The sequence below is a fragment of the Solea solea genome, chromosome 15 (genome assembly GCF_958295425.1).
Source record: "Solea solea chromosome 15, fSolSol10.1, whole genome shotgun sequence".
Classification (NCBI taxonomy): Eukaryota; Metazoa; Chordata; class Actinopteri; order Pleuronectiformes; family Soleidae; genus Solea; species Solea solea.
Window position 1 is genome coordinate 23,766,730 of NC_081148.1, and position 27,295 is coordinate 23,794,024.

The 27,295-nt window shown below is 40.7% G+C and overlaps 1 protein-coding gene across 1 annotated transcript in view; it reads right to left on the reverse strand.

The window, feature by feature from the left end:
* pcsk2 (proprotein convertase subtilisin/kexin type 2) overlaps window positions 1–25,558 on the reverse strand; it is a 37,267-nt gene extending 11,709 nt beyond the window's left edge. The window contains exons 1-9 of the mRNA XM_058652260.1: window positions 25,062–25,558; window positions 21,602–21,706; window positions 14,675–14,788; window positions 14,105–14,213; window positions 13,278–13,315; window positions 5,299–5,375; window positions 4,279–4,367; window positions 3,585–3,760; window positions 739–954 (exon numbers count right to left, since the gene is read on the reverse strand). Coding sequence (XP_058508243.1) covers window positions 739–954; window positions 3,585–3,760; window positions 4,279–4,367; window positions 5,299–5,375; window positions 13,278–13,315; window positions 14,105–14,213; window positions 14,675–14,788; window positions 21,602–21,706; window positions 25,062–25,280 — 1,143 coding nt within the window. The 5' untranslated portion in view covers window positions 25,281–25,558. The remainder of the gene's footprint in view (window positions 1–738; window positions 955–3,584; window positions 3,761–4,278; window positions 4,368–5,298; window positions 5,376–13,277; window positions 13,316–14,104; window positions 14,214–14,674; window positions 14,789–21,601; window positions 21,707–25,061) is intronic.
* Window positions 25,559–27,295: the final 1,737 nt, after the last annotated feature.

The window sequence follows — 27,295 nt, forward strand, 5'->3', positions numbered from 1 at the left end:
TCTTCACTATCAGACAGATATTCCAGTGTAACAGCTTATCAGGTTGTACCCAATCTCCTGAAAGTCCTTAGAAATACTGAAAAGAAGCTCTTTGGGTTATTAAGCTTCCTCAACATGTCCTTGTTTGACGCTAAAACTACTAAGACAGACAGTTCCAGAAACCTTGGAATAGTCCTTTGCCCCCACACTAGAGGCTTTTCAAATCTGACCACAGACACAACTTTGCGACCGATTTTCAGGGTTTTTAATCCTGAGAAAGGACAGACCAGACGATCCAGTCAAGACGAAGACCTAATCAAAGATTTCAAGGAGGAGATTCCAGCGATTTGGAATCTCACGGAAACCCCGCGTGATTTAACGTGACTTCAGAATGTCAACAGACATGGAGGAGGAATGTCGGCGTTGTCAGTTAATAGCTGTTGTGTGTGCGATGTTTTGTGCTGAGAAATGCAAAAAAACTGTGGATGAAGTCACGGAATCAGCAAGCTGATAAGTACGTTGTAGTAGTTGTAAATAAGAGTACGCAACTGTGGTTTCCCACATGTTTGAAATTGGGAAGACTCTTATGCGTCCTATGACACTACAGGAAAATCTGGCCAGATAATCTGTTCAAATCAGCCTAAAATCGAAAAACCCCGTAATTGTTGGAAGAACCAGATCGGGACCAAGATCTGGTCAATTATCCTCTAGCGTGGGTAACGGGGCATAAAACAGACACATATTCACAAACACACTCACAACGCCGGCCTCTGGGTTCCTCTTGCGTCCGTTGCTGAATGTGGACGCCAGCGTGGAGGAGCAGCTCTCGTCGTAGAGCGCGGTGCGGCCGTCGTTGATGGCCGAGTTGATGGAGATCGTCCACATGCTGGAGGCGTAGCCGTCGCAGTTGCAGTCGTCGTAGCTGCCGCCGTCTCCCGACGCCCAGACGTAGATGCTGCCTTTTCCTCCGCGGCCCTAAAAGAAGATGGTCATGGATCATCACCATCGTCCAAGCTGATTGAAAATGTGTCAGTTCTGCTTGTAAATAGAGGGATTTACATGTTTGAAATGGGAACTTTTTGTCTGCATTTAAATAAAATGGCAATAAAATCAGACACTGTAACAGACACTTACTTTACATCACCAAGGCTTTTTCATCAAATAGCTCAATGAAACGCAGTGTTTCCCACAGTGTGATAGTTTAATATCTGCTATCTTATCACCCAACAGTTGATTGTTTATTTTCAACCGTATGATAATTACTGTCTTTATGTGCATCTGTGTGTTTGTGTCACTTGAGTCATTTTTTGTGTGTTTGAGTCACATTTTGTTGCCCGACAGAGCGTGGTGGGTGTTTAATTTGTGTTATTTTGTTATGACTAACAATAAAGTTAAAGGAGTTGAGACTGAGTGAGCAAAGCACCCATAAACATCAAACCAACAGCAATGATACTATTAACTAGTAATATAAAAACAAGTTAGGTTTCTGCAAAAAAAAAGAAAGAAAAAAAGATGGATTTAAAGCTGGATTAGTTGACTTTTTGTCTTAAATTTGATGAGGGATTATTTATATAGTGCATTTAAGGGTTGTACATGCTTGAATACATTTAAGAGAGGAAAGAATGGACTAAGAAAGAAATATTTTAACACAGATTTCACATAATAGTATAATCTCAATAATTTACACTAACCTGTAAAGATTTGCACCTGGATCAGCAAATAGCATTATTAGACACCCATATACACTGGTTTAGTTTCACTTTTTAAACTAAGAATAATTAATTTCGCTTTGCTTTAACTTAGGAAATCCTGTTTTGCCTTCATTTCTTCTGTATCTCTATTATGGAAATACATTCTTTGTTGTTATTGTCTTCTCATTTTTCATTAAAATTACCTTTTTTTTGATGCCGATTGCCAGCCAAATGTTTCCCCACAGAACAGAGGATTCCTTCAGTATCCTCATTTATTTATTCTCCATTTATTTATGTGTGTATTTCAAAGGATTTGTGCATCCTTGGTCCTTCTGCCGGGCTCTAATTTCGCTATATTTCAATTATCGGTGGCAATTTGAAAAACCATATAATTATGCTAAGATGCAAGTGTGGAGCCTCTCTGTGGCGAATATAACATAATGTGCTTTGTAATTTCAAATGCTGCACAGTGCCCATCATCATCATCATCATCATCATCGTCATCATCAGCCAACATAAGCTTCCATGAGTGATCATTAGAATCTAAGAGGCAGATTACAGAGGGGCTGCTTGTGTTGACGAGATCAGAGATTAACAGTCAGCTTTGCTCCTGCTCGGCTAACCTGCCTGAGAGAGAGTGCGGGTCATTTCAGAGCAACACCCACACCTGCCCGAGCTCGCTGCATTTAATCGAGCGCGTAATTGCCTGTGGCACTGTTAGCATGGCAACTGTGTATGTTTGTGTGTGTGTGTGTGTGGGGAGTTCAAAGCTGTGTCACACATTAAAGGTGGTGCATGTACAAGATGTTCTACAGCAACTTTCAGCGTTTAAAAGGCGGGCGATCCCAGTTCAACACATTTCATGAGTGTGTTCGCCAGATCTTCCAAAAGCCTGCACTCGTACATGCAAATCCACGTACATGACACAGGAGCAACCATTGAACCTGTTTGGTTCATTAATAACTGGACAGAATCCACCAACATCCATCCATCCAACATCAAACTTATATTTCAGAATACAAAATCTTCATTTTGTCCAATTGAATTATTAACATGGCTCCAACAGCTTTAGAGCAGCAGTGGAGAGTTATCATGAGAGGAGAAGACAATCACAAAAAATATCCACTAACAACGTGAAAGAATGAAAGAAAAACAGAGAGCGAAACTGTTTTGCACGTCTGTTTTCCACTTCCTCTCTGCTTTCACCTGTTTATATTCTATCGCGTCTCCATTGCAGACCCTTGTTTTTCTCCACTAGAGAGTGCTAGTGAGGCTTTTTTAGATTTGGTACCATTCCACGCATAACAGCTAGTTGCTCTGCTGGTAATGTGTGCAACAAACCAAAAACAACCAAAGAAAAGCATTTACTGATCACACATTATGGTCACTTAATGTCGTACTACCATAAATATTATTCTCACGTGTCTTCTTAACAGAGAATCGAACACATTTCCAGTTTAATGCATTTGCTATTTAAATAGCAGTGTGCCAGATATATGGCTTTTAAAGTAAATGACAAGAGAAACTCTAATTGGCTTAGTTGATGTTACACCCAAAACAATAATCCAGAAACTAAAATACAACCAGCAAAAGTGGAGTTGGACACAAACCAAATGCTTAGAGCAGTGTTTCCCAAACTTTCTATACTTTTAAAGATGGCCCATAACTGCTGTTGTTTATCTAATGTAGCGACTTTTTTCCCATTTTTAAACATGCTTTTTAAAACATACACACATAAATCTTAACTAACTTAAGGACCCCAAAAAAAATCTCCCGTGAATCATTTGTGGGTCCTGACCCAGTGTTTGGGAACTGCCGTTTTAGACCATGCACTGTTTTCCTTTAAACAGGGACCCAAAATTCACATTACCATTGTTTAAATGCCTCAGCACAGCGGGACTAACGCTCCCTCACCTTGTTGACGCCATCAGCCATGGCCTGCAGAGTCAGCTCTCTGGGTCCATCCACCGTCTTGCCGTCATCTGTTGGCCCCCAGCTGGCGCTGTAGATGTCAATGACCTGCGGCATGTGGCTGATGGATGAGGCCTCGATGATGTCAGTCATGAAGGGCTGGTCCAACATCCTGATGCCTGATGGGGCAACATCTCCACGTGAGTCACTGACACTAAAACGTGGGCTAATGTTGGTGATTTGATGCTTCAACACAGCGCAGTGTGATTTATAAAAGCCGTTTTCAGCCGGTTGTGTTTACAGTGTGTTGCGATATGACGGTGTGACGGAACAATAACACACATTTATAGCATCTGGTGATGTCAGCGTTGCTGCAGGGCTCAGGTGTTGATCGTGTCACCAATACTTGTTAAAGAAAACTCAGGAAGATGGAGGAGCGTGGATGAACGGTGCCGTCGTGTTGGTGTGTGGACTCTGGCTGACCCGTGGAGTAATTCACAGTATGCAGTGCAGTTCCTCCAAAATTACCTATACTTTACGGTGTGTGCCCAGTATTCCCCCCCGCCCCCCGTCGGAGTGAATCACCCTCATCACACCTCTTGATTCGCTCATCATACACTTATTTGCTATCATCGCTGTCTGCTTCATTGTTATTCCCCCTCGCCGTGCGAAACGGCAGCTTAAATATGACACACACCTGCCACTTTTGAATTGTAGGCGACTCCCACGCCGCAGATGTTGTTATTGGCCGCCGCAGACACCTCTCCGGCACATCGTGTGCCGTGACTGGTGACACACACACATACACACACACAGACAAAAAAAAGGGGGGTAGAAGATAAAAAAGCAGAGATGAGAGGATTTGAGTTAATTTGCATGAATTTACACAGAGGATATACTGCAGGTAAAGTCTGAGATCAGATTTCACAGATGAGGTGTCTGTATTTGTTGACTTTGTGTGACTACAATGAGGGAATTGCAGCATCTTTTAAAATGAACATAAACACTGTGTATTTCTGTCCAAGTCAGATTGAACATAATTTGCACATGTCAGTGTTTTTTCGTGTCTCTCTCTCCATCCTTGCGGCTCCCCGCTGGGAAAACGGCAGAGAGTCAACCCCTCTCTCCCAGCATGCTTTGCTACACACAGGCAGCTATTTATAACAACCAACTGATTAGGGTTGTGTCCCGACAGTCACCAACTGCTACTCTGGCAAAACCCAAATATTTCCTTCTCACTCCCTCTCCCACACACACAGATGGAAACCCCGCGCAGGAGGAGACAAAGCACATATCTCTCTTTGTTCCTCCTCTCTTCCACTTGTTGTGCGGCGGCAGTGGATCGCCCAGTGTGATTGGGAGATGAGGAGGAAGATAAGGCGTTATCAGACAGCAGGTCACCACCGTGAACACTGCAACTCTAAGTGGAGAAGGCTTCTTTATAGTCCTCCTTTATCTACCATACCTCCTCCGAGAGTGGGCCAGTAAAAAAAAACAGAAACAGAAACAGAACAAAAAAAACAACAAAAATTGGTTTTTCCCTGTTTATACTGCACCATTATGTCTTAATGACACTAGGTGGAGAGAAAATCAATCACAGGAGAGCTTCACGACTCAAACACACACATACACGTCCATGCACAGAAAATAATCATAATAAAAGAGTAAAGACCACAGCAAGAGATTGTAAACAGGGATTTGGCTGAGTGAGCTTTACCTGTTGAACCAGTCGTCCGTGTAGCGTGGAAACGGGTACGGGTCGTTACTGCTGAAGTCATAGCTGGCGTCAGCATTCTGAAAATGGACATAATTATGAAGACAATAAATACAACAAAAACACAGGAAAAGAACATATCACAATGACATGCTAACCTTTTTCACAGCCTGTTCTGTTATCTGAAGGCACCAGCTTGAAAAGAGTTTGAGTTTTCCACAGATACGGCTCAATAATACTAAGTTCATTAACTATAACTAATACTGTTTAATGGAACTGCTTCCTTCACAATTTGAAATTAGATTCAGATTGTCACATTCTTTGCGCAGCTGTTAATTAGACATACAGTGACCTGCTGCCCTGAGTCAAAGCTAATATTCTAAAATATCCTGTTTGTTTTGATTGTCATGCTGAAGAGAAGTCTTTATAACAGGAGTGTCAAACATACGGCCCGGGGGTCAGAACCGGCCCGCCAGAGGGTCCAATCCGGCCCACAGGATGAATTTGTTAAAATTTCACACTAATCTAAACGTAATGTCAAATGCTCCAGATACCCGTGGCTAAATGTTTGTGCCTTTTTAGATCCATTGTGCTGTGTAAATAGTAAATTTAGGCATGATATTGTTGAAATTGCACTTATATTTCTCAAGAAATTTCATGTTTTGTAAAAATATCCTTCATTAAATGTAAAACAAAGGAGAAAAAAACAAAGGATTTCTTGTTGTTCATAGGTTATTATGCTATTATTTTACTATTTTTACTGGTCCGGCCCCCTTGAGATCAAATTGTGCTGTATGTGGCCCCTGCACAAAAATTAGTTTGACACCCCTGCTTTATAATGTTCTGGCAAATAAAAATAAATACGTATAGTGTTGAATTGTGTGCTACACTGAACAAATATCACCAAAGAAAAAAAGCTAACCTAGCAAAGAAAGTCTAGCTAACCCTAGAAAAAAATCATAAACATCACCTTCTAAAGCTTACTGAAGTGATTTCTTTTTTATACTCTTTTTAATACTAATGTTGATGTATCGTTCCAAGTTGATGTGTTAATGACATTAAGCAGAAATTGGGTTAGTAGTTAGCGTTCATGCTACATTATACAGCATGGTGTAGCATCAAATTAACAGTAACTGAGAGTATACTTTCAACTTTCTCATAAAAGTTTGTGCTAAAATTCAAATAATCACCTAAATAAATACTATATTATAATAAGTTTGGAGATTTGTTGATGGACTTTGCTGCATGAGGATTTAATTGTTTTAAAAGCAACTTTTACAAAGTGACACAAAGTTGAATTTCCAGTCGTAAAAGCCTGTCTAACAGTGAGATACAGCAGTACATATACTCCTAGAAGTGTACACTTAACCTTGCATACAAGGTTTTATGAGGAGGGCGTTTTGTTAAGTGACTAAAATCTGTTTTTACTGAGGTCCTGAGGGAGCCTGAGCACAGTGAGTTCAAAAAAACAACCCTGAACTCTACTTTAAATACAAAAGCCCAATATTACAGTGAATGAGATGGAGTACTATGTTATAATGGTACCGTTGACAGGTTGAGGAGTAGATTGTAATTGTATTTTGGAGGCTACTTGAAGTGAGATGCATTTTAATATTTAGTGCACCCAAAAACTTTGAAACAGTTCCAGGAATCATGTTTAATTCAACAGCAGCACAAACTGCAGAACCCAAAAAGACCATATTGTGTAGTTCTAACAAAAACCCAATATTCTGACATGAATTTCAAGGACCTTTCAAGGACCAATTCCCTCAAAGCTGGCACAGCTTAAGATGGACTTGGAAGAGCCGCTCTGCCCATGGCATCTTCTTTTATTGATTTGCAGCACGCTTCACATATGGACAAGTGATTGTCCTTGGAATCTTGGACAAGCCAGATTTTGTAATTCTCTTTGGTGAGCCAGGGATCTTGGAATTTGCATTTCCCAGACATCACGTGTGTATATATATATATATATATATATATATACTGCATAGACAGTGATCTGAGCACCATGATGCAATATTTAATTACAAATCTTTACTCTGCAGCAATACGGGAATAATGTGTGGTCACTGCAGGGATTTCAAGCTGAGAAAATAATGACCCAAAACACTGCTCGCATTTAATTCCACATGGCCCAAAGTAATAGGACCAGAACAAAGAGGAGCGGAACAAAGACGTCGGACACACATCTGCCAGAGAGACGTTTTAACTGTATAACGTAATTATCAGAATAGCCATATCTCCCACACACACACACACACAGAGACTCAACCGACATCCGTGGAACAGTCTGATGCTACTTCCTCGCTCTGTAACTCCTTGCCAAAGCACACAGAGGCAGGGAGCGCTGTCCATTGTGCAAAAGGTGCCTTTGTGTGGTCGTAAGTGTGGAGAAGCCAAAGCCTGCTGTTCATTATCCATACAAGTGAACACATCAGATCAATCTCGGGGGCTGTTTGTATGCCCTGGCCTGTCAGCACTGCTGGCTGACATTTAGACGAGATGACTCATGGGCAACAAAGAGAGAAGGGGGAAGAAGAAGACGAAGAAAAAGCTTCTGACCCAATGGAGAAACATCGTAATGATTACAACGTGGAGCAGGTAACCAGTGGAAAGTAGAAATGCTTCCTCCAACTCGTCACATCCTGACCACCTCAGGAGATGTAAGAGGTCAGGTGGTAAAAAGTTTTGTGTATGTGTTCATGGATGAATATAGAGATAATAAATGGTAATGAATAGGTTTGGCTTCATTTTTAGGAGGTTGTCATTTCACCTTGGTATTCAGATAAAAGCCTTTTGTTCATCTCGATAACGTTTGTCACGTTTTAGATAAAGAAACACAGTAGGCGTATGTTACAAGCCCAAGGTCGTGGCTGCTTTTTCCTTGTGTGTGTCTGCATGTGAGTGTGAGATGGATTGCAGGTGTGCATGTTTGGTTGCAAGGCAGCTGATTGGTCCTGCACAGGAGGTTCCAGGATAAGAGGCGTGATCATCCACAGCTGAAGTGGACTGCAGTGGACTTCTGATGAACCGCTCACTGCCAGCAGACATTCTGTGCTTGTGCTTTGATGAAACTTAAAAATGATTGTTTTTACTTGTTGCTGGTGGTTTCTTGGGAGTTTGGAAGAGGGAGGCACCTACTTTGTGTGAAGAACTTGGCCTGCAGTGGGCACGAATGCTACCATAGAAAACTGTTGATCTGCACGTCGTTAAGAGACAAACATTTGTGTGTCCTGACCCCAAATAAACACACGCTTTAGCCTTTTTTCTTGTGGTTTCTCTGTAGTGAAGGCAGTTATTGTCAGAGATTACAAATCAAATTTCCCAGTTATAACCATTGCAATGCATTGTCACCACTCTCTCTGAGGGTTGTATCTTATGTATTGTTTGATTGGTGGATTGGAACTTGATTGGATTGGACTGAATGGTAAAAAATCGGGAGTAACACATCATTTGTTAGCATTGGCAGTCCTTTATGTGAAAAGAATTGTCCTCATGAAACTGCTAATTAAGGCCTGTACATACTGCTCAAGAAGAAAAAGAGAAATTTGTTCTTTTTCTTGAGGTGGCAAGAACAAGAACAAGGTCAGTTCTGGCCAGGACATTTCATACTTAACGAGAAAGTCAAGTGCAGAACTCCTGGGAAGTCCTCATAGGGCATGACAACATTCACCCATTAACCAGTCACTCAGTAGGTGTCGGACACCACACGAGAAAAAAAGATCTGGCCAGATGATGTTTCAAGAACAAGCTGCAGGAACTCCCAAACGAGAGCTGCAAGAAAATAATGACTCCCTGTGGGAGAGAGAACACGTTTCTCTGTTCTTGAGTATGTACAGGCCTTTACTGGAATAGTGCTTGTGTTAATTACTGGCTGAATTTATAGTTGACTATTAGTAACGGAAAGTGCAGCCTCAACTTTGGACCGCAGTGGCGTAGCGATCCTTCCAACAAGGGACATCTTTGCAAAGAAGTTATAGAAATATAACTAATATATGAAAATGTTCGGTCAGATTTAGCAAAGGCTGCAAAAAATCTTCCTCAAATTACTCGATTTACAAGAAAAAGACAGAACACATAAATCCTGTCTGTGTTTTTTTTTTTTCTCACACCAGGAGCAGAAGTGTGTTTATTTCCTTTCCCTTTTCATCATGGAGTGAAAGGCACTGAGCCCCAGTCATAAACGACCTCATGGGGTCCTTGTTTGTCCACTGTCCTCACAGCGAATGGTACTTGAAAGAGCAATGACTCAACGTCAACGTCAATGCTCGAGCGGAAGCCAGCATGCCCCGTTTCTCTAGAGACTGATATAGCAAAAAATAAATAAATCAAAGCAATAGCCGCTTGGCAATGGCGTCATCAGCTTGACAGTAATACATGATAAATGTTATATTAGAAGTCTTTTCACAGAAAGATAAAGATTAACCACTGTAAGTACAGCTGCAAGCTACTACATTTAAATTGTGGTATATTAAATAATTTTTCTGAAGATTATCTTTTTTAGCATTGTAGCTAAGTTTGCCAAGCTAATCTAGTCTATTTGTACATGTTGTGCAGCATTTCAAACATAGTAACACCAGAGCAGCAGTGTCCATTAAATTACTACACCCAAAAACTGTAAAAGATCACACGATCAGACCGTCTGAACGCGCCCCTGAGATTTAACACCTGTTCATTCTAAGATCTTTGAAAGTTCGAGATGTCCTGTGCATGACTTCCCACAGTCACTTGTGTCAGAAAGTTCAAAGTGTCCATCTGATTCCATCGTGGTACGGTTCAGTTTGCAATGGTAAAGCCCCGGGTTAGGGTTGAATTAAATTTTGGGCATTTTGTGACATGCAACCACAAAACTAAATCTCCTACATTTATCTCTCTACCCATCTCGAACTTCTCACAAATGAAAACAGTGATGTGGCATCCTGACATGTTGTCATGGTAACTTCCCAGGGTGTACACTTGCAAAAACATACTCCCCAGAAGGGGTGCAAATCCCAATAATACTAATGCTGCTCCTTTCACACGGTTCTCATCAAGTCGTGTTCGTGTGCTTTTAGCCTGGAGACAAAAAAGATTAACTGTACACTCACATCACACTCAATTTATCTTATAGTCTAGATGAGACAATTAGATTTACTTCATCGGTTATTTCAGCAGCTGCCACATTTACTATTACCACCATCCGATAGTGAACACTGTCATCTGTTAAGAGCAGGAAACGCACAATATGTTATGTCTTCTCCTATGAGATCAGTTATCTGTTTAATACCAAAATCTACGTGGATGTATGCAAACTGCTTTGACAGCTGGCATTTGGAGATAAATATACCGTGAAATTGAACACATTTTTCATCTCAGGCCCACCGTCTCGCAATTAATTCACCATAGCAAAATGTATATTATGGGTGGTATGATGATTATATCAGCCATAATGTTAAATAAAATAATAATAATAATAAGAAGAAGAATAATAAAAAGAAACCAGCGATTCAACTCCTTTCCACAAACATGTTGTCGTCCAATCAATCCCCAAATCTGGTTCTCTTTTTCTATGTTTTCAGCTGAGAGTAGGAGGTCATTTTGTGTCTGAAACACCATGACAACGGCAACAAAACAGGGTTACATACGGTGTGTCTCTCTTCACTCACACACATTTCAGATCTGTGCACAGCGTGATCACTCTATTCAGCGGAGCGTGTTCCTGCATCACCCCAGCTGAGGCCGAGTGTTATTTTTGGGCGAAGGCTCATCTTTGGTCACAGACGGGGGGAGAAGCACGCTCACACACACACACACACACACAGGCAAACCCAGGCAAACACACAGAGGGGAACAAAGAAAGAAAACAAACACACTTTTGCAAAACCACATTAAACTAATTACTAATAACAGGGAGCAGGACATCTGGTTTGTTTATCTGTGCAACGGCATACTGACAAATACGTGAGGTAAGTATGCAAATTACTGGCACGTAGGAGTGGGAATTACAGGATGAATTGCACCACAATGATAATATTATTGCTGTTGAAATGAGAATTTAGAATCTCAATTTGGGAATTCAGAGCATCCACACTAGGGGTTGGAATATGATATTATCACAATATTGTGAGTGTTTGCAAAATCATTATATTGCGACACGCTCACACAACAGCTCTAGTGAGTATCGAGTATCTAGTGGACTGAAACGTGAATCTTTTCTCATGCTAATCCACAAAATGTTAAGTGTTTTTGTAACATTAGTTAAAAAAATGATATGCTAAAAACAAACATTGCAATATTTCACTGTATCGACTTTTCCCGCCACACCCAATCCTCACAAACCATGACATAGAAGTCCAAAATGGCTGCCACTCGTATATAACCCTGAACATTCAGCTATTTTTGCCACTAATAGCACTTCTGTCTTATTTGTTTTAGATTTAATCAGTAGTACACATATTACTATTTAACTTTACAGTGGACACGATGCTACGCTGTTTGTGTGCGCAAAATTCTGTGTAGGGCGTCGTTATCAAGTGGTAATATCGGCAATAGCTAGCCTGAGATACATGCATGTTTTTTTTCCCCGACTTCTCAACTTGAACATCACTCCCAGTTTCGACTCCCAATTTAAATGCAATATGACGTAATATGTAATAGAAGTTAGCACATTTGCGCTAGTGGCTAGCAGTTAGCACATTTTTGCGGTGATCTTGCTAGCTAGCTAAAGTGTCATCTCGTGTTTTGTATTTTATTGTGTGTGGTAATTAACTCTAGCTATAGTAAAACCAAGGGTGTCGTGATATGGTTTGTTTCATGTTGTGTTTATTTTAGGTGTAATTCTCACCAGCTAGCAGCTGCTGGAGCTGAACTGTGATAAAGAACTGTACATTGTGCCTCTCAGTGTACAGCCTGCTAAAAATCCTTATTAGAAGAAGCTAGCAGCGTGTGTGTGCAACTATACATTGAGCAAAATCACTGTGCTGGTTGTGTTATTACTGTCACACTGTCTCTGATTTTCCAAACGTGTAACACACATGCTGAGTTGTAAATTGCTGCGTCTGTGGGATTAGTGTGAAGTTAAAGGTTGAACTACTTACAGATGAACAACACTTCATATCCAGAACCACATACTGTTCTTGTGTTTCTCTGTTTAACAAGTGATTTTTCATTTTCTGCTCATAAAGAAGTTTAACCCTAAATTATCCATATTTACTGACATGAACATTTTTATCGTGACAACCTCTGTACCATACAGCAATTCTGCAGTAATCAATATATTAAATGACTATACTATAATTATCCATTGTGATATCTGTCTGACTGAAAAACACAAAAGGTCTGTCAACGTTTATTTTACCCTCATTCCTGTGATACGTGACACAGCAGGGAGTTAACAGTGAGTCATATTATCAGAGGGAAAATCTCAATGAAAGCATGGATGTTTGGTGCCAGTATAATCTCACCAATCAGGATGATACACAGTGCTTTATCAATATTTGCCCAACCCTGCAGGCGAGTTTTGGATTGATAAAAGTATTGAGCCTCTGTCTCTCGTCATTAAAGATCGCTTACATTTGAAACTCCTTTCACATCCTAACTAAGTCTTGTGCATTTTTTTCTTGTTTCACTTCACAACACCTATTGTCCTTTAGGAGTTTTATCAGTATTCTGGAGATGGAACATCACATTATGCAGCGCCAACAACCCTGGCATTATCTGCGCTCGTGACAGATCGGCCTGCCATTGTGCCTGCCACAGTGCAATGTGCATTAACATTAAACAGCTTGGCTGGCCGTCTGCCTGTCTCCGCGTCCTCCAGGAATACAAGGAGACTCGGCAGCCATGAGGGCAAGCAGGAGAGCACCTGTCAGTGCCAATGGCACGCCACATGGAGCGCCTGAAATCCACCCCTGCTTCACTTATTAACAGCACTTCAAATAAATGAGGAGAAGCATGAAAATCAGACAAAAAAATGAACAAAAAAAGACTGAGATACTCACATAATTTGATGCCAGATCTGGATGAAGATAGTCGATGCCTGGAATGGGAGTTTTGACATTAATCAGTGATTAAGGCATGAAACTGGGCGCTTTACAGAGGATAGTGTGACCTCACTAGTGTCTCACTGGTATCAAACCACAGTTTGTGAACTTGCACTTGTTTAGGTAAATTATTGACTATGTTCCATCCTCTCTTTTCTTTTCTATTTTTTATCTTAAATTGAAGATTTGTGAAACATCACCTTGGATATGTCATGTATCAGTATCACAAATGGTAACGACTAGGGGGCAACAACAAAAAGAGTTTGAATTCAGGATGGCTTGATACAAATTCTCCGATATAGATACATTTAAATCCAACATTCTTTGTAGTTTACTGAGAATCTACTAAGCTGTTTCAGTTTACTGCACCACCTAGCAATAACCACCAATTATTCTACTTCCAAAGATGAAAGTATTAAAGTTAAAATGTTAAAATATTAGTGCTTTTTAATGTTAATTTTTACTGTGCTTAGTGATGCATTTACGTGATACGTAGGCTTTATGAACAATATCAGATTTTATTTTTCAGAGATTTTTCTCCAGTATCTCACCAACACGGATACTGAGTATCGTTTTGGTCTCAATCACTTTGTGTTTGATGTCAGTATTTAGAGGAAAATACACAATAAGGTATAATTCATTACATTATGACAGCTGGTTACATGTGTTTCTGTTCAGTCTCTGCACTGACAGCAGCTTTAATTAAATAGATTCAATTTAATTCACATAAACAAGTGTGATTGACTGTGTTCAGACAAGGCTCCGGGGTAGAAATTATTGCTCACCGTCGTCCATGATTGCGATGGTAACTCCTTTGCCCGTGTAGCCCAGTTGCCAGGCTTCGGCCACGTTCAGATCCAGCCCCGGGGTTCCGTCTGCCTGGCCTGTGTTTATCTAATCATTCAGACAACATGGAGAACATCCATGACTCATGGCACCCAGGTGGGCCACCATTAGGAAATTAGTCAGCGTGGAGGACGTGTGTGGAAGGAGGGCGGCTGCAGATAAGGGCCGCTCGGGGGTGGGAGAGTGAAGGTGAGTGGAAAGGGAAGTAAATGTCAGCGATACGGTGCATTCATCTGACACGCCGGAGTGAATGACGGCAACTTTGCCGTGGCGTAAAAGTCACGCTTGTCAGTTAGGAGGTAAACAAGAGGGGCGGTAACTAGGCGACATGGACGCAGCGATGAGTTGATACGGACAATATTGGCCGGGCTAATTAAGGAATGAATAACAACATTGATTCGGAAAGCAGTGGGGAATATGCCTGGCTTCTGAGTAATTATGGTTGAAGAATGTGGTTCGGTGTGAAAGGTCAGGCGGGCACACGGGCAGCTGCTGGGCTCATTACTCACCAGATACCACTGTTTGGTGAATAAAGGGTCACTCATATTGACTTCAAGGTCGTTGAGATCTCTGTAGCCTCGCTTCTGACGACTGAAACCCTCCTGATCAAACACATTCTTCACCTGGAGAACAGAAGAAAGGGAACATATCAATTTGAAGTCAATCATAACCTAATTAAACATTTATTAAAATAGGCAAACGCAGAGCCAAAAATGGGAGAGTGTGCTGAAATTAGGGCGAAGCCACCTGAGGAGAAGGTCTAATGACAACTTTTCTTGCTGATATTGCAATTCCTAGTGTTTGCGTTCGGTTAGCTTCCATAATTGATGATACATCTTTATGATCTGCTGGTGGTCAGCAACCTAAAACCTTCAAGAGATCCTCTCCTACTTTACTGTATAATCAACAGTTGTTTCCTGTGTATTGAATCATTAGAATCAGTTAATTAAAGAGATTTGTTCAGCAAAACATTTGTAAGAACTACAGCCTTAAGACAGTTTAATGAGTGGAGTGATCTCTTCAATTGTAAACTCATTGGAACAATTGGAATTTGCAACTTCAGGGGGCGCTCCAATTGAAACTCCCTCATTGTTACTGGGAAATTAGAACTGTAATGACCATATAAAGTAGTAAAACACTTTCAGCTTCTTCCTTTAGGGGTCACTACAGCAGATCATCTTGTCTCTCTCTCTTGTGTCCTTTGACCTCAAGTCCTCCTTCACAACGTCCTCTGTGGTCTTCCTCATTTCCTCCTGCCCGGCAGCTCCATCTGCAACACCCTTTGTCCTAAATAATCGCTGTCCCCCCGTCTGCACGTGACCGAACCATCTCAACAATGCCAAAAACGTTCAGTCTGAGAGCCGCCCTCACGTACGATCCATACAAAACCCAGCTGTGTTCTTCAGTAACAAAAAAAGGGGGCAGAACATTATAAATTAAAGGGCCTAATCTTTTTCTCCAAATTGAGGCTGTGCCGCTACAGCCAAAGCTTCCAGACTCACCTGCCCCACAAATGACTGAGACGTTTTTTTTCCCCCCTCTGACTACATTTAATTTTCGACAAAAAGGAAGCCGACAGCAATTACACTCAGATGTGCCTCTGCGAGTCTTCAAAGACACGAACAGCTGCGCTATAGATTGCAAATTTGCTGACTGAAAGCTGCCACAATGCACCGCAGTATACACTCACAAGGCCAAATTATTAGGTACACGCGTTCAACTCGCAAAATATCTACTGAGTCAGTCACACAGTCATGACAACCTGCTGAAGTTCAAACCAAGCAGCAGACAGAGGAGGAGGATAAGTGATTTAAGTGACTTTGAACATGAAGATTTCAGAAACTGCTGATATTTCCAAGTGCAACCATCTCTGGGGTTCAAAAAGAGAGAGAAAATGTCCCGTAAGTGGCAGTTCTCTGAGAGAAAATACAGAGAGGCCAAAGGAGAACGTTACAACCAATGTATGGAGAAGACCATAGGAGGTGCCACTCCTGATAGTATTAGCCGTCCTGTGTACCTAATAAAGTGGCCAGTAACTGTATGATACATACAGTATATGACAGAGGTAACATAAAGGTGATTGTGCTGTATTTACCTTTTTGGCCTCAGTTACTCTCCTAATGTTTGTATTTGTATTTTCAGTGCATTAACTTTAATTTTCCCACTTTTCTTGAACATTTTTTGTTGTTCCGTGCACACTTCTGATCCAACCCTGTCAACATTAGGAACTTGTTTTTACCATCTTTCTATTCTGAGGTTGTAAAATGTGTTTATGTGATTTATTTTCCCCGTGTTTATGAAATCCTACTTAAATCATTTTTAATATATGAGGTCAGTCGTAATCAGCGGCAGCCATTTTGAATTGAAGCGGCCTTCCCTCCCCTCTGAGGTTTTTATGTAACCATTTGGATAAGAAAAAAATGGAGGCTAAGTGCAAACGATCAATAACTAAACCAGGCCTGAAGTGAATTGGCTTTTTTCCATATGTATTAACAACAATCTGTTGTCAAGGTCTCAAGGAAAGCGATTTAATTTAGTTCAGATTGTGGGGTTTTTTTTCCCTATCACTGTGTGTCTTCTTTTGTGTAGCTCGGCGTGCGAGAAAAGGCTTGAAACTGGACTTCCTTAATAGGAAACCATCAATACCACAAATAAATCTATATCCCAGACGCTTCATTGACAAAACATCCTTTCAATTCCATTTCTATACCTGAGTTATTGATGTAAATAAAAATGAAATGACTTTTTCCCCTTTCTTTTTATGGCTCGCCATGGATTCAAAGCTGCATTTTGTTTGTGCTTGTCCTTGGCAAATCCAGTCTAGTGTGAGTGAGAGGAGCAGTCATTGTCCGGTGTGTTTACCGCCACAGATAAGAGAGCAGAGCAGCACTTAGGAGGGCCTTTTAAAATGGACAGAGCCTTTTCATCCACATCTTTCTTTTGTGGCACACTCTAAGCATCATCATCATCATCATCATCCGGAGGCACACACACTGTAAATCAATCCATCCAGCAAGTCCTTTACATAACAAGTCATTGGTGGATACGAAATCATTCGACTATGTTTGTCTTCACTAAAAATCACTAAAATGTCATGTGTTTTGTTTTCCACCCGTGTGTGAAATGTGTCAGGAACAACAGAAACAAAAATTGCTAATTGTTGTGTTAGCCTGACTAAGACTACACTTTTAAACTTTTAAACTTGCATGTAATGCATGTAAACACGACTGAAATTGGACTAAATCAAATTCCTCAAAGTCGGACTAACACATTCGAGATGATGCGATTGCGACACCTTCGGTTGGATCAGACTTAAAGTGGTTTTCGCTACGTGCTAACCCCCTGAAATAACAGACGAAGCTGGTACACAGATAAATAAAAACAACAGTGAAACAAAATCGTAAAAATTAAGAATTGAATTCATCAAAGTTAATAGATAGTACGAAGACTCATACATGCTTACAACTAGCCACAAGCTAAACCAGAATCCTGCTAACACTAACAACCCTGACACCTAGCATAGCAGAGGTGGAACACACCTCAAGTTTTTTGTGTACTGGCACAACTGAGCAACATAGTTTAGCTAAAACTGTAGCTTGCCTTACATTGACATGTATTTTGTCTCTTTTACTCTTTTAAATATAAAAATTTGGGTTAAATGTAAGGTTAGCTAAAAAACATTCATTATATTTAAAGCTATGCTAACAGGTGGAAGATAGCACGCGTTCCTAGCTTTGCAGCTAGCTTTTTTTTTTATTGCTTTCAACAATAAAGCAAACAAAGACTAAATGTGTGTGAAAGAAAGAAAAAACCTTAACCAGGAATTAAACATGTTTTTATGGGGTTTTTTTTTACCACTGGGAATGAGGTATCAGACTTTGACATCACATAATTTAAGTCACATTTGTGGGAAAACTGCCAGCACTTTCCACATTATCCCCTCATTCGCCCCCTTCCTTCTCTCCGTCCATCATCCATTTATTCCGTGGCTTGGCAGGAGAGCTGGTATTTCCCCTGAGACGGCATGTCACGCTGCCCACTCACAACATCAAACGGCGCCCGTGCACCTCCATCACTCTTTTCCGCCTTTGCCCGCTGCCTCCTCACATCTCACGACGCCTCAGTTCACTTCAAATCAAAGAGCTGTGCTGCCTCCCTCTATTCTCCTCGCCCTCGTTTCAAAAAAAATAAAAAAATAAAAATAAAATCCTCCCAGACATGTGGCTTTCAGGGTCATAGAATACTGCTCATTCATGAAAAGAAAAATGAAATTATTTTGTGTTTATTCACTCCCACTTCCTCGGCAAATCTAAATACCTTTTTAAAATAAGGGAGGAAGGAACTGAGGATGGATGAATCGATAGATGGATGGAAAGATAGTGTGAAGGCACGGATGAGTGGTCGCACAGACATTTGCAATCAATGTCAAGCCTGAGATGTAAAACGACAAGAAAGCAGTGAGACGGAGACGAAGGACACAAGGAAAAGATAAGGGGCTGAGTCTGAGGTGGATCTAGCTTCTCCACTAATAGAGTCCAACATGGAACAAGGCTCCTGGGACACTACAGGACATCCAGAGCTGCCACTCAATTAGACACTTTGTGTTATGTGTTAAATTAGTGTTTAATGAATCCTTTACAATCAAAACTGTGTTGTTTTTTTAGCCTGTAAACTACTGTGTAATGTTTTTTAAATTAATTTATTTAATTTGAATCAATAATCTCAAAAACCTACAGTACCTCCAGACACCATGGTATCAGTCGTGTTCTTGAATGTCCACAGTCCATGGTGTTGAAAGAGGACGTTGTTATTTGACCTCCCAGACCAGTCACTGTCGTCACCTGCCCATTTGACCTTCTCTTTGCCTGGAACATAGTTTTTACTCAAACTTTCCACCCACTGCTGTATGTTTAAGGTACAGCCTGTTTCATGTTCTGTACTTTATTTTAATGTCATTATACATTTTTAAAGTTGCCTGATCATCATTCGTTCACTCAAAATGTGTACTTTTGTGAGTTTACCCAACAGTCATAGAAATTGTATTTTATACATAAGCAAACTAAATATTATTTGTTGGTAAGACTCATTTAAAACATAGAATGATTAGTTATTGAAGCTTAAACTTAAACTCAAAACTGTAGAGTCAATTTACACATTTATTTCCTTATGACAACATACAACACAATATTGTGTCAGTAATAAAGCTCTGAATAAGTGAAGGTCACCACAGTCTGGTGTCTAGTGTCTTCTTAATGTTTTCTTTTGTCCTCTTTTCTCATTTCTCGACACTATATAACACCAATATTCCTCCAATGCTTTAGAAAAGCAGAAACTGTCCAAAAGCTTGTCTCCCTATATTGAAGTTCTTCTGTACGTCACGACTACTTATAGTCCATCCATCTTCTACCGCTTTATCCTCTGGTGCCAGTCCCAGCTGACATAGAGTGAAAGGCGTGGCACACCATGGACAGGTCGACAGTCCCAATCCCAAAATCTGCATGTTTTTGGACAGTGGGAGGAAACCGGAGAACCTGGAGAACATGCAAACTCCATGGAGAACGGCCCTTGTTCCCCTTGTTAATCTTAAATCAGAATTTCCAACTTTCTTAGTTTGACATTTCGACTGAAACACAGTAGACTCAGAGGTGACTTCACTCCTAGCTCTTACTTCTGATGTGAATGGAACACACCATCACAGCGGTGTCTGCAATTTTCTGTACAAGCTCTGAAGAGGCAGAGCCTGATGGGTAATCATGAGACAATGGTTTCTTTGGATGGATTTTGACTCCCATCTTCCCAAAAGACCATCATCTATCGTATGAAACCACCCAGATCCACAAAGGTTTCAAAAACCCCATATTGTTGTGACGATATTGTGACATCAGTAGCGCCGTTACCTCCCTGCGTCAAAGGGCGAAAAAAAAGCTAATTTCCTTTTGACTGAGCTGCAGATATAAAACGTGACAAACGAGCAGTGAAGCCACTTCAGCGATGGTAAACCGGCGACATTAAATCACACTCATACATTCCAGAGATGCACAGAGATCAATAGCTGCTGCCATGTCTCATACGAGCGTGTCGAGCATCCCGCTGAGACCCGCCATCCGGAACGTACCATAGGTCCGTGGACCTCTCACAACCACAATTAAAGGTCGGCTGATTGTCTGTCGCTCCACGTCCACTTTTCACTGACGGAGCTTTTATTCAGGATCCCACAGTGGGTTTTTAGTAGGAGGTGGAGCTGAAATGAATTTACAACTTATTTAGTAGTCACGGTATTCTCTATCATGCAAAGATTTACAGGTTCTCCCTTTTGAAATGAGAGAGAATGCAGTGAAGGCATCATCTGAAAGGTTTCTCATTCACTCTGAATAGATTGGTCGAGTGTCGGCCAATCAGATCACATTCTGCAAATATGGCATCAGGCGCTAGCCAATTAGAACACGTAACTTACTGCTTGGCCAAGTCTTTTTTAACCATTACTATTAAGAAACGCTCGTATGGATCGTATTTGGGGGTTAATAGCATTGGACAAAGCACAAGGCAACAATCACATTACTATTGCATGGTAACGCGACGCGTACTTCTGAGTTTTTGTGGCTTTATCACCTGGTCAGGTCATCACCTATTCCTGAATTTCTGCAATAGCACTAGTAAGAATTGAACGGGTGGCTATGGTGCCATGTCCTGTGATATTTTATATATATATATAAAAACAACTTATAAACCATAGGGAGTGAGGACATTGTGTGAAAGTGAGGATATTTTGGCTGGTCATGTTCAGACTTGGTTTTAAGGTTATTGTTAGGTATTTAATTGTGATGATTAAGGTTCGATTCTTTCAGAGTCCTCACTATGAATGTTGTTTAGGTTTTCCCACACCTTGGTTGGTTGACATCAATTTCAAGCACTTTTCAAGAGCTTTCAAGGATCAATTCCCCTCAAATTCAAGGACCAAATGTGCTGACGCAGCTTAAGACGGGGAGGATAACTTGTAAGAGCCGCTTCATCCACGATGGCGTCCACTTTTATTGATTTGCAGCACGCTCTGGACACGTGATTGTCCTTGGGATCTTGGGTCAAAGTCAGTCTTTGGGAATTTTCTTTGGTGAGACAGAGATCTAGGAATTTACGTCATTTCCGCTCTCTTTCTTAACGTTATTGTTCTGCACGGAATCTCACGTCAACAAGGGAGAGAGACAGTGGACAGTGTCCATAACACCTGCGTAGGCCTAGTCTATGTACATCAAGCAATGTAGGGCATGAAACAGTAGGTGGCGTCACAAGGGAGAAATTTACCTAAATATCAACTTCTTTCTGGCACAAAATTCAAGCACTTTCAATGACCCATGTCCGTATAGGGCAATTTCAAAAACTTTTAAGGATTTCAAGGATTTGTGGAAACCCTAGATATGTGTGTGTGTGTGTGTGCTTACCCTGTGGTCTTCCTGGAGCCGCTTTCTGCTGCGGACGCTGCGTTTGCTCCTCCTCTTCAAAGAGTCCTGAGGATAAAAGTGGAAGAGCCCGTCTCCGAAGGAAAGCTAGGGTTTAAAAAAAGAAAAGCAAGAGAATAAAACAGTGAGAACAAGAACAAGCTGAGGCAGCAATCGAACTTTACACACACACAAAAAAAATAGCTCTTAAATGGAGGAGAGGGAACAGCGGGTCACCGTCCACGAGGGAACAAGGGCACTGATTCCCCCGGCTTTCACCGAGGAGCTATTTTAAGGCGCGGGAGAAAAGAAGAGGCCGGAATCAACCGTAATAAATCACAAGGGCAGGGAAATGAGACGCATCATCCAGACTGAGCTCTCCCTGCGGCTCCGGGCACAGATTAAAATCTCCCTTATGCTTCGGTAGCAGCAGGTCAATCCTTAAAAAAACAAAATCTTTTCAGATGTGGACGAGGATGAGGATTACTTTTGTTAACTTCTTTATCTTTAATTCTTTTGTTGTTGCCCAATATAAACAGAAAAGATTAAAATCTTTAATACAGTAAAGGTTCATTTTGTGATTTCTCTCATGTCTCTTATTTTATATATTCCACACACATTAAGGTAATATTTCTTCCCCAGCACATTTTTCTTGTGTTTATGTTTATGTTTCATGTTGTTTTCTTAATTATTATTCCTTATTAGTGTATTTGTCTGTTACTATGTTGTGTTTTTAATGTCATTTTATAGTATTTATATTTTTGGGAGATATTTAAGGGTTTTAGTCTTAGCTTTTTTATTATTATACTGTTTTATTGAAGTATTAGTATTATATATAGTATATATCAGTATTATATTAGTAGAATATGTAGTAGTATTGAATTATAATGTTATTTTTATACTGTCAGAAGCCGGTGAGAAACATTAGTAAAATACATAATATAGTTAGGGATGTTAAATATAAATTACACAGTAGACTGGCGGAATCTTACGATCTCAACCATTGTTTACAAACGAAATGAAATGAAAGAGATGAATATTGTGCAGAATTAAAATGTTAACACAACAGAGCACGTTATTTCTTTGTATATGTGTTTGTCTGTTTTAAATCTCTGTGTCCCTCACAAGAGAAGACAATTCAAACAGCACAGACATTGTTAAATGATGCACAGCACCATCAAGACAAATATAGCTGCCGATTACATAACCTGGGAGGCAGCAGAAGACGGAGGGGGGGGGAGGGCGGTGGGGGGTTGGTGTTAATGGTGGCGGTGGTTGTTGTGGTCGAGTGATCTAGTGCCAACGAGGAAAATGAGCGAGCAATCACAGGAAGGGTTGATGCTGCACAAACCCCGACACGCAGATGTCACAATATGATGAGTTACAGGCACAGGAAAATGTTTGTTTTCCTCTGTGTGTGTGTGTGTGTGTGTCTGTGTGTCTGTGTGTGTGTGAGTGTAGAGAAAGAATCCTCATTCAGAGCAGCTCAGACACTCGTCTGTTCACTGCTACGCATCACTGACCAGAGCTGCAGCCAATTTCACCCACACGTTTTATTTTGACATGTGACAACACACACACACACACACACACACAGATTATTTCTATTAGTCTGCCATAAATGGCTCGTTGTTACCTCTTGTGACACATTGTAAAGCGCGCCGTGTGTTTGCCTGAGCTAGTTGTTGTCGTCTCAGGTGAAGTGAAATTTAATGTCGCGTCAGCGCCAAACAAAAACCAGAGGCAGAGAGAAATGTGTGTTTTTAATCCCTGAGGCAGCTTAACAATGTGTAATATAGAGTGTCTTATATCCTTTTTTATTTAGCATGACCTATAGGCCAGGGATCAGCAAGTAAATGTGGTCGAGGGCCAATTCTTTCGTAAGCAATTGAATATTTGGGCCAAAACATGGTATCTCCATCAGGCAAAGTGTCTTAAAACGTCTTCAGTCACAAAAACCCTTAAACTTATTACAAAGACAAACGTGTGTGAAACGAGTTTTATGAACTACAGCTTCTCCTTTGAGCCTAACATAGGTGTCTCCATGACAGCAGCAGTGTTTTTATTTTTATTTTTCAAAACAAACTTTTAGTTTAGGCTTATTTGAATAAGTTCATATTTTTTCAGAATAAAAGCTCTGATCCCGGGCCCAGATACTGATGCAGACGGGCCAGTTTTGGCCCACGGGCCACCAATTGGTGACCACTGCTATAATCGGCAATCTGATGAAATTATAATTTAGTTTTTCATGTTCAGCAGCTATGTAAACACACCTGAGCAAAAAAAAGTAGGCTACTGAAAATTTATAGGCCGCCATCTTGTACCACCAAGGATTGACGTCCTTTTGTGGTCGACAAAGGCCACCGTAGTTCCCTATCACTCTTGGGAAAAGGAAAGGGTGAGGGAGCAGAGTCTTGTTGTTACAATCCCAAACCATTAGATGTCACCAAATCTTACACTGTGGACCTATAAAGCCCATGAGTTTAACATGATTAACATGAGTTTAAAGAAATTACACTCAATAATAACATGGCCTGAAACATATAAAGACTAGAGAAGTCAAAACGTCAAGGACTGACGTCAACTCCAGAATTGAATGTTGTAAAAGAAACGCTGTCGTAGAAATGATCTGTTCAATTGGAACAGAATCAAATCACAATTAACAAATCGTAAAGGCTGCAGTTTATAACCTTTGAAGCATTTGACCCAGACTTTACCCTGTAATGTTATTGACAGATGTTAGATTACAAACATACTTAATTTAAAATGTCACATAATCTACATTCTATTGCAAGGATGAGAACTTAAAATTGTGAAGTATTTTCACCATGTTCTGTATTCTTTTATTTGTATTTTTATTGTTATAATGCTATAATGCTTTATCAAGTTTTAAAGACAATGTAGTGAAAATTATAGCACAAATGAAACTGCAATCACAAGAACAATTGTAATTCCATATGTTTGCCCTAATGGGACACAAAGAAAAATCTGGACCAGAATAGAAATGATAATGTCCTAAACATACACTCGAAGGAATTCATATCTTTTTAAATTCCCCATATTGTGTTGGTGTTCTTTCGTAAACAGTCATTATTAAACTTTATAGCGATGTCGGTCAGAGGGGAATCATTCAGCCCTATAATATGGACTGAATCCTCAGCTGAATGGACCACAACGAGTCAATGGGGAACCTCCACACTATAGACCCTGCATTTAACTGGTAATGACGTCATCAAATTAGGAACAAGTAATTGAGAAAAAGCAAAGTAAAAAGTGGAGTGTTGTTAAAAACACTGAGAAAAGCAACAAACTAACAACAAACAAAACATATTATCATTATCATTATTATACGTTTAAATGTGAATATCTGCATTTGCAATCACAATTTATTAAGAAGATAATGGAAAACAAACAAAACAGGAGACTAGAGTGAGACCAGTGATGTGTAACAGTCTGAACCGACCTTCCGGACACTCTGGAACCCGTGTTGTGCTGCAACTTGGTGTGCCTCATCCTGCGCGTCCTCCTGCAGCTGGACCAGCAGATGGTCCGTGAACAGTCCGTGTGCAGCCTGCGACGCGAGCAGCAGCAGCAGCACCAGCGGCAGCGGCATCAGCTGCGGCTGCAGAGACACTGGCACAGTAAATCCCGCTCCTGTCCCACGTCCAGGAGCTCCAAGCATCGTGTCTGCCTCGAGTCAACCCGCCTGCCTGCCTGGCTGTCTGCGCGTCGGAGGGAGATGAGTGCGCGGGATGCTCCTCAGAGGAGGAGGAGGAGGAGGAGGAGGAAGAGGGTGTAAAAGGGCTCGAGTTAAAGCTCTTGCAGACGCATCTCCTCACTGGCAGCTGATGTGGGAGTTGGATTTCACCGAAGCGCCGCCGCTCCTGATGTGATGTGATGTGATGTGGACCAAACCTGCATCCTCAGCTTTCTATCCCTCTCTCCTCCTCCTCCTCCTCCTCCTCTTCCTCCTCCTCCTCCTCCTCCTCCTCTTTTCATCTGTAATTCATTTACCTTCCTTGCTCGGGTAGTTTCTGCGCGTGACGTTGTACCAATGGGCTCCGGCGGGTGTGTCTCGTGGTGTCCTCCTCCTCCCCCGCCGGATGAGCTCGGGGACACTTTTCAGCACCTTGGACAGTTCCTCCTCCTCCTCTACTACCATGAGAATTGATGGGACCTTTATTGATTACCTGATTGATTGATTATCTGCCTCTTGTGTGTCATTCAGTCCATATGGGACACATGTGTCTCCTCACCAGCCTGTTTTTCTATTTACACTTTACTTTACTATTTGCACTTTGCCTAAGAAAGTGGCACCTGCTGCTTCAAGGTTGTGCATCTATCATCATCATCATCATCATCATCGTAGTGAAAAACACAAATTCAAGATTGATGAAAATAAAGACGAGGACAGGACAAAAAACAAACATGTAAATGCAAAATATGGTTTAAAAAATGCTGAAAGGAACATCAAGGTTTAAACACCTTCTTATATTCATTTCACCTGAAATTGTTGCATTTTGTTCCACCAAATCCAGAATTTTATTTTATTTAAGTAATAAAAATGTCTCGACTATTTCGTTTTTTATTGTGTTTTATTGTGTGGCTGTTACTTTTACCTGTGTTTTATATCTTTTAACTTCTTTTGGTTGTGGTGTGAGCTTTTATGTCTTTTATTTTTTATTCTTTGGTTCACTGTGTATCCTGGACTCTTATTACCTCTGTGTGTCTCCTTTGAATGGACATCTCTCTTTGTTATGGCCCAGGCTTGACCGTCCCTGTGCAGTGGAATGTAAGAACAGCCTTTACTGGCGTGTAATGGCTGATTTGGATGTGAACAGCAGGTTGTAGAAGGACGACGTCGTACAAAGGCAGCTCATTAAAGGAAGTCCAGCTCAGCTGCTTCCCCGCTGCCATGAAGGAGGAGACATGAATGGAACACACGGAGGAGCGGCGGCGGCTGCTGAGGACAGCGAGGACAATGATGTGGAGACGAGTTCTTGTGTGAGTGTGTTTCCACTCAAGTGCCTCAGGTCAGTTATAAAGGACAACGTGTGCTGTTGTTCAGCCTCTACAGTCGTGATGTTGCGGTCGTTTACTGTGACTTTTCAAACTCACTGTCTCAATACATATTTTATTTATACATTATACATACATACATTATACTTAATATACGAAAGAAAATTCAAATCAGTCTGGATGAGTTTATTTATTTCAAAGCTGTACAAATGTGTGTGTGTGTTAAAGTTGTTAATGACCTTATGTTCGATGCGATTTATGTATGTTAGTTAGTTAGTTAGGTTGATAGGTAGTCAATTATTTTTGATTAGCGAATCATGTCAGTGTTGTTAGTTAGACTACTAACAATCTAACCTAACTAACCAAATATGTGACTGACTAAATCACAAACTGATTAACCAACTAGTTAACTAACTGCATGATTGCTTAACCAAGTAGCCAACAAACAAACTAATGAATTAACCATCTACAAAGCAAACTGACTGACTGACTGACTGATTGGCTAACCATCTAGTCAACAAAGTGACTAAGTAACAACCAAAGTGATTAAATAACCATATATGTCACTAACTAACTAACTAACTAACTAACATATATACAGTATATATATAACTAAGGAACCAAAAAACACACTGATTCATAAACATCTACCGAAGTAACTTTCTGACTGGCTAACTA